The following is a 9,093-nucleotide window of genomic DNA, read 5'->3' on the forward strand; positions in this document are numbered from 1 at the left end:
TGTAAACAGTTTTACTGAAATAATTTAATAATTCAGAATTTAATGTTTCTCGCGCGTGAATTTATTATATATACATATACATATATATGTGTAGTTAATAAAATTAAGGTCATATAACTAAGATGAATGGCGTCGTAAAAAAAATTAACACGTCAAAATGAAATTTTCTCAAACACCTGACATTCTAAATAGTAAAAGAGGTATTTAAAATTAATAAGAAAAAAAAAAACATTAATTTAGACAAAAAAAAATTCTCATTTACATTTTATTTGAGTTTTTCTCGTAGGAATTTTTTATCGAATAGGTTTAAAATTTCAGAAAAATTTATTATTATCCATATCGGCAAAAAAAAAATTGAATTAACTTTTCACTTAAATGAATGTAGTGCACCTTAATGAAATTTTTCCTTGTATAGTAAAAAAATCTATACAGAATGATTGGGAAAAAATCGTATCGAAAAATATATTTTTTTTTAATTTTAAAAATAATTTTCTATATTTAAAAGAAGGAAAAAAAAAATATTATTTTTGATCCGAAATTTTTTTCAATTATCATTCTGTATGGGGAAAAAAAAAATTCAAAACAACACAAATTCTCTTTTCTGAAATATTACCTGTTTTTTTGTTTTGTTTAATTTTTCCAGGGAAAATTGTAGAGTGGATACGCCCTATGTAAAAACTTACGCGACCTTGGGTTATTTGTAAATTTGGACTTGGATTGATAAAATGTTATTAAAAAAGAAAAAAAAAAGGATAGGGTTACCAGAATTTTTTAGAAAAAAAAAAATGAAAAAAATATTCGTCTCTCGAATATTTATATATGATTTTATACTCACTAAATCATCGAATGTGATTTTTTTCCATATAAGTAGGAAATTTGAAATAAATTTAATGTATTCGTACATTTCAATAAAAACTAAAATCAACTTTTCTACGTTAAAAAAATATTACAATGACACAAAGAAATTCTCTTGAATCTCTGGTAACTCTACGATCTTTTAGACTTGAAATTTTGCAAATCGAATTTCCACTTCTTCTACTTCGCTAAAGACAAGAATCCAGATTACTTTGCAAATATTTTTCGACTTTGAAAAAAAAAAGTTTTTAATAATATCATATCTTTCGTCTCTTGAAATAATATTTTTCTTCTATTCACGTTTGAATTCGTATAATAAATCTTTTAAATTCTCTTTTCTCGAGTTTTCAAGTTTTGAAGAATTAGTTTTTTCTTCTTTCTTATCTTTTATGGAGAATTATTCTTTTGAATAAGTATTTATTTAAATTTAGATCTAAAAAGTTTTTTTTTTAAATTTTTGATTTATTTCTAATTTTTTTATTTGTTTTTTAATTTTTTTTTATTTCTGTTTTTATTTCTATTTTTATTTCTATTTTTATTTCTATTTAAAAAAAAGAGAAATTAGTGAAATTTAAAAGAAATTGAGAGAATCACATTCAAGTGAAATTTTATTTTTCAGCTTGATGTAAAAAATTCAAAGTATGAATTATTTTTTAAAAATGAACACCATATTATTGAATTACAATATAAAATTTCAATTCCTTTTTGTTTATTAATTTGATTTTTTTTTCGTTTTTAAAAAAGTGGTTTTGGAGAAAAAAAAGTAGGTTGTTTTTTTTTTTACAAAAATGTTTGACACAATATTCAATTTTATAAATAGAACACGATGTGTGAATTACCATCAATTATTATATTGTTTAGCAAGAAAAAAAAAAGTTTGCTAATAAATTATATTATTAAATAATCTATAAAGAAAAAAAAAAAGTGGAATATCATATATATTTCAAAATAAACGTTTCACATCAGTGTTACTAAGATTAATATTATGAAAAAATGCACCCTTCGAGTAATTTTTTTTTATCCGTGCATTCTTTAGACTCGTTCCCAGGGATTCAGTCAATCTTGAGCCCAATGACCTTTCCCTTGGAACTCAGTTTTCATAGAAGCACAATTTTTTTTTCTTTTTCTTCATTTTTTTTTCTATTTTTAATAAATATAAAAAATTAATAAAAAATCTTTTTTAAAAATTTTGGTTTTATTTTACAAAAATATTTCATTTAAATTATTTTAATTTCAAATTCATATAAAATTATTTTTCAATCGGAATAAAAAAAAAAAATAAAATAATTATTTTAAAATTGAAATGTAAATCAAAAATTAGATTGTTGTAAAAATTGATTAAATTTTATTGCAATGTTATACAAAAGAGGAAAATTTTAAAAATATTGTTGGAAATTTTTTTTCTTTAAGAAAAAGTATATTTATTGTTAAAAAAAAAAAAAATTTTTTTCTTTATTCAAAGTATAAATTGTTATAAAAAAAATTTCGAGATATGAAATTTTATTATGATAGTTAATTTATATAAAGCACTATTTAAAAAAAAAAAAAAATCGTACACATAGTTGAAATGAGTAGTTGAAAAAAAAATAAATGTTCTTTGTGTGTTTAAAAAAATTATGGATATCTATATATAATTATCAATCGATATGACGAGATTGATTCTTCTAATATATAAAATATCTATTTGAAAAATCATTGTCTAATTAATCGTCTTCTTTCAATTATGTCTGTGTATATCTTTTTAAGAAAAAAAAAAACCAAAAAAAAAAAAAAAAAAAAATTTTCTAGTTTTAAAATTCTTGTGTACGCACATTTCGTGTTTGTATGTTATACCTTAGAAAAAAAAAATTCTTAAATGTTGAGAAATTAAAGAAAAATATTTTAAAAAAATTCAAAATTCCAAAATTGTGACTGCCCCAGTATTTGGAATTTTTGAATTTTATCTAATTTATAAAATCCCTAATAGTTAATGTTTAACAATTCCTAATAGTGTCGATATTTACTGTATATCTCTATTTCATAAAAAAAAAGAAAATTAATAGATTAAATAAAGTTTTAAAACTTGTTAAGATATCTCAAAAAAAAGTAAAATAATTAAATTATTCCAAGTTATGGAAAAAAATCGAGTGAAAAAAAGAAATTGAAATCGAATTGTTTTTATAAATAAATATGAAAAAAGGCTATCATTTAATTGATTATTGTGGTAATTATTAAATCTTTATTTTAATTTTCCTAAAAAAAAATTTTTTTTGAAATTTTATCGAAATTTTTTTTTTATTTTTCTTATTCTTACTGCGGATCTTTTTATGTGGAAAAAAATAAATTTCACTTGAATTTAAGTGGTTCTCCTTTTTTTGCTATCGCGAAGTAAAAAAAAAAATGCAAATTAATTCTGGATCCTTGAATTAAATGATATATCTATATATATACCTTTAAAATTCTCGTGTAAGAAATCTAAAAATATTAATGATGACTGTATTTTAAGATTTTAACCGGAGCTCAATTTAATTTAAATTTCATTCTTATCGTAAACTAATTAATCAGATGGAAAAAAAAAAATTCCATCAAAAATATGTGAATGCGATATTAAAAACTTGCCAGTGTTGTGACTCCGATTATTCAAAAAAGAAAAAAAAAAATACCAGAAAAATAAATAAAAAATAAAGGGGGTATTTAGGCAAGAATAGTACTGATATTAATCTCATGTAGCTGTGAATTTTTTTAGACCTTAGAATATATTATGTATGAAAATGTTGGTGCGAATTAAAGTTTAATGAAAATGAGAATGAAAAAAAATATATATATATATGAATTTGAAAATTCATAAAATATATAACACTTTGTTTTTTTTTGTGAATCTCACAAAAAAAAGTAGTGTTAATATTGTATTTAAAAAAAAATAAAACAAAAATCAATCAAAAAATTTACTCGTCAAGAGTTTTTTTTTCGTGAAATCATTATGAAAAAAAAAAAATTAAAAAAATTGCTTGTCGAAAAAGAATATTTGCTCGATGCGTTTTATCATTTTCTCATATCGCCACATTTATTATATAAAAAAAACAAAAAATATTTAAGAGGCGTCCAAGGCGCAAAAAAAAACTGTAATTTCCTATTAAAAAATTAAAAAAAAAATAAATTTACCCCTTCGTCTTGTAGAAAAAAAAAAAAAAATGTTCAGCGAAAAAAATAATAATGAAAGAAAAACAAAAATCAGTGAAAGTAACGAATATCTTAAATCAGATCATAAAATGAAATGAAATTAAATCCTAAAATCTGATTATCTTTGAGGACAAAAAAAAAATAATAACAGCTTTATTATGTGTCTCGGCTGAAATGAATGTAATAAGAAAAATGTAATTTTAAGAATATCTTTTTCTTCTCTAAAAAAAAAATCTATTCATCGTTATATATATAAATATATAAACAAAGGGGCACACACAACTTTTTATTTTCATTTCTCGTTTTTAAGACTTAATTTACTGCTCTGTAAGAATAATTCTATAAATTTACAATTTTTTTTTTTTAATGAATTTTCATTTTTCTCTATCTTTATAGAATTTTTTTTTTCTAATTAGTTATTTAGTATAAAGATTTTTACGATTTTTTTTTAGCGATTCGTACCATTTTTTTTCTACCTTTTTATACCAGTTTTTATACTAATTAGGATTGGGATTACTGTAAAAAAAAAACGGTTTTTTTCTACTTCGAACTACATTGAGAAATAAAAATGCAAAAAAAAAAAATAATAAAAAGAAAATTAATAAAATAATGCAATGAAAATTCAAATTAATGAAACTTGGAGAAAAAAAAATTGTTAAAAGAGTACAGGGAAATTTTTTTAAAACTCTTTTAGGAGAATTTTCACTATATCAAAATTTATAATGTCGAATTTTTTATTTATTGGAATATTGCAGAGAAAAATAAACATTATATTGAATTTCAATGACAAATTTTTCGTTGATATTATATATTTAATTGAATTTTTATTTTAAAAAAAACTTTTTATTTAACTACTATCTATTAAACTGCTTTTTAAATTTAAATTTAACCGATTTTTTTATTTATCTAAATATCAATTAAAACTTTTATTCTATGAAATTTTTATTTTTTAAAATTTTCCTTTAAACAAATTCTCATTTTTGGAAATATTTATTTGACCAAAAATTTATTTAGCAAAATTTTTAATTGACAAAATTTTTATTTAACCAAATTTTCATGTAAAAATTCTGTTAAATAATTATTAGGCAAAAAATAAATTTCTATTTGATGGAAATTTCGCTGAATAAAAATTTAATTAAAAATTTTTTTATATATTTGGCTGAAAAAATATTCTGTTAAATAAAAATTTAATTAAATATAAATATTAGTGAATAAAAATTCGTTTAGAAAAAATTTTCATTAAATAGAGAATTTTTAGTCGAATTAAAAAAAAAAAAAAATTCATCTTGTGTAAATTTTTACTGAATTAAATTTTCAATAACAGAAAAATAGAATTGAAAATTCGGTTTAATATTTAAATGTGTATTGACGATGAAAGGAAATGAAAAATTTATTTTAAAAAATAAAGAAAAAAAACAAATGAAAAAAATATAATTTCGTAATTGAAAATTCGACGCTATAAATTTTTGAAATGCTGAAAATTTTAACTAATTCGGTTTTTAGAACATTTTTGTCATGTGACTTTAAACAAAAAATTTATTTTTATTTTATTTTTTAAACAAAAAAGAGAAGAAAAAAAAATTTACGATATTCACAATTTTGATTTTTGATCTAGTGAGAAATGAAAAATACCTTTTTTTTTATTATGGAATTTCCCCAGTCGACAGCAATAGAATGTTAATTTATTTATAATAATATTAATTTATAATAATTTATATTAATTAAAAAAAATAATTATTTCGTTTAAATTATACAATTTTTTATAAAAAATTTTTTTTTATGAATTGACACAATTTCTTTTTGGATAAAATTCATAAAATGTAGTATAAAATTAGTAATAATTTATTTATGAATTAATAAATGAGTAGAATAAATATTTTAGTTATTTATAAATTTCTTTTTTGCAACAATTTTTTCCGATATTTTTTATTTTTTTTATCGGACACTTTTTTATTTATAATTATTTATTGACTATATTTTTATTAATAATTTTTTATCGACTTTATTTATTTATTTATTGATTTTTTATTTATAATTTTTAATTAATAATTTTTTATTGATAATTTTTTATTTATAATTTTTTATTAATAATTTTTTATTTACAATTTTTTTTTTTTTTTTTTTCATGAAACTTATTTGAAAAAATAAATTATCGCGCAAATAGGTCATTATATAGCGATCAGAAGACTGAAAATGTACCTGAGATCTAAGCTTTCAAATATAGGCCTCTCGTTTCCTATATAAAAAAATGAAAAAAAAAAAAAACTAAAGCCACTCGTTCTTGCGCTGCACATTATCTATTTCGCTATAAAAGAAAAAAGAAAAGAATCTTATAATATATATATATACAAAATATATAACAATAAATATATATTGAATTTATAATTTCAATTTTTGGAGATCGAAATCTATAATCGACTCCCAAAAATAATATACATATATACCAATATGTATAAATATTTTATCATTTTTGTGTGTGTGTGCCCTAGAATTTTTTTTTTATTATAATTATTATGTCATCGAAAAAGAAATAAATTACTGCTGCGATTTTTCGGTGCTTAAAAAATCACATAACTAATAATAAATTTTTTTTTCTCTTTTTAGAAAAATTGTTGAAAAAAAAAAAATTAATGAGAAACTATTGTTACCATTTTTTTTTTCCTTCTGCATTTTATCAGAATTTCAAAATATTTCATATAGAAGGAAAAAAAAAACTTTTTTTCTTCTTCAAAATGAACTTTTTCTTGTAAATAAACTTTTCTGAGTCTTAAAAAAAATAATCAAGTTTCCCCAGATAAAAAAAAAAGAGACTTGTAAAGTTTCTACGTTCAAAAACCGGTTATTAAAGTTAGCAACATCTTGAAGCTTGTGTCGACAAATTTTTTTTGTTATTAAATTTTTTTTTCTAATTTTATTTTAAATATTATTTTGTAGTAAAAATATATTTTTTTTTAAATGGAACAAAAAGTTTCTCGTCTTCAAAATAAATGCGTAATCTTATACATTATATAGAACTTTGGAATATTTCAGTAAAAAAAAAAAAATTAATAAATAAATAAATAAAAAAAAAATAACGGGAAAAAGAGACTACGTTATACGAGATACTAAAAAAAAAATGAAAAAAAAAGCGAATCATACTAATGTATTAAATACGCCATGTTATTAAATAATTCACAGTATAACGACTATGAACGTTGAGTAGTTGCGTATTTAGCATTGTAGCAAAAGGGAAAATTGTAATTACATTTATTATATACACTTCGTAATATAACGCTAGTGGCCAAGTGCATCGAGCACCGTTTTATTTCAAAGCTGCGTTAATGTTATTACTTCGACGATGACTATTATATTATACTAAATAACATATATATATATTATAAATATAATATAATATACTCACGAGAAAAATGTTATTAGCTTACAAGAATTCGTTATTTAGAAGGTATAAAAAAAAGGCTTTAGTGTATATAGTTTTATAAAGTGTTGTTAGTAAAAATTACAAATATATAGTTGATCCACATTATGCTGACGATAGTGTCGTTGAAACTAAACCAAAAAATTAATAATAATAATAATAATTATTAATAATAAATAAATTAATAATAAATTAATAATAAATAAAAGTGGAAAAATAACGAAGGAAATTTTAATTGAAAATTTGCAAAAACGACAGCAAAACAAGTGATTAATAAGAACAAGAGAAAAAAAAAAATGAAGCTTATATATTAATCGACTGTTTCATTGATATTAAAAAAAAAAAAAAAAAACTGTATATCGTATATTATTTACAAAGTTTGTTAAACACTTTGTATAATATACCATTTATGGATTATTATATGAGATGTAAGCTGTCAAAATAGAAGTATTATAGTGCCATTAAATTGATTATAACTAGTACTGAAAAATTGTTTTCTATCTTCCTCTATCGAAAATGCTTGCAATCCAATTTTTTACTTTTTATTTTTTTTTAATTGTTTCATTTTTACTTTTTCACTACCCTTCTGAATTAATTAATTTTTTTTTCTTTCCACAAAACGAGGATTTAATTTTTTTTTTTGAAAGAAAAATTTAATTTTAATTAAAATTTTTCATTTCTATTTAGACATAATTTTTAATGTACTTTTGTGAAATTCACCACAACGAATAAAAAAAATATTTTTTATTCTAAAAATAATAAAAAAAAATTTTTGCCTATTATGTGTATATAAAAAAATAAAAATTTGATAATAAATATTTCGTGGCCTTTAATAATTGTTAAACGAATTTTTATAAAAATTCTTTACATTTTTTGAAAGAATTTTTGTATTAAAACACGTAATTTAATTTCTTTTTTATTTATTTTTGTTATGTGTACTAAAGCGTATTTCATATTTAATTCAATTTTCTTCCAACTGATATTTTATATAAAATCTAATTTTTCAATTAGCTGAAATTTTTTTATTCAACAGGATTTTTTATAATAAAAAATATCTCTGTTTTAATAAATTTTCACTGAATAACATTTTTTATTATTATAAAAATTTTATTTTCATATTTCTCTTTAACTGAATTTCTATATTTAAATCAATAATTTTATTTTATTTCTATTTAGTCAAATATCCATTTAAGAGAATTTTCATTTAGAATTCTCATTTAGCTGAATTTTTATTTAAACGAAATTTTAGAACATTTCTCTAGTTCATAGAATTTTTTATTTTTAATATATTTTCTTTATTGAAATTTTATTAAACTGTATTTCTTATCCTTATCCAATTTTACTCAACGAGATTTTTATTTAATTTTTTTTAATTGTTTTAATTTGTTTTAATTTTGTTTTGTTTTGATTTTTTAACGAATTCCATTTGAACAAAATTTATATTCAATAAAATTTTTTTTTTAACTTTAAAAATTTATTTATTTTTTAATTTTTTTAAAGTAAATTTTTTTTCTAAATTTCTATTTAATCGAAATTACAATGCTGAAGTTCACAATGTTTTATGATCGACGATTAGAAAACAAATTATTTTTTTTCAACGCGGAAAATTTATAAAAATTTTATCCCAAAAATTGTTTTTTTTTATAATTTTTTAATTAATAAAT

The 9,093-nt window shown here is 19.4% G+C and overlaps 1 protein-coding gene across 20 annotated transcripts in view; it reads left to right on the forward strand.

Annotated features, from left to right (window-relative positions):
• LOC127277749 (uncharacterized) overlaps positions 1-9,093 on the forward strand; it is a 137,387-nt gene that overhangs the window by 115,380 nt on the left and 12,914 nt on the right. For 18 of the 20 annotated variants that reach the window (XM_051299095.1, XM_051299099.1, XM_051299093.1 and 15 more), the window contains one exon: positions 644-1,264. The exons of the other annotated variants lie outside the window; for them this stretch is intronic. In XM_051299095.1, the coding sequence (XP_051155052.1) occupies positions 644-704 (61 nt within the window). In that variant the 3' untranslated portion in view covers positions 705-1,264. Of the gene's footprint in view, positions 1-643; positions 1,265-9,093 lie in introns of those variants that run through there. 20 annotated transcript variants of the gene reach the window in all.

Source organism: Leptopilina boulardi, unplaced genomic scaffold (genome assembly GCF_019393585.1).
Source record: "Leptopilina boulardi isolate dan_hultmark-lab unplaced genomic scaffold, ZJU_Lbou_2.1 LbouV2_179, whole genome shotgun sequence".
NCBI classification, from domain to species: Eukaryota; Metazoa; Arthropoda; class Insecta; order Hymenoptera; family Figitidae; genus Leptopilina; species Leptopilina boulardi.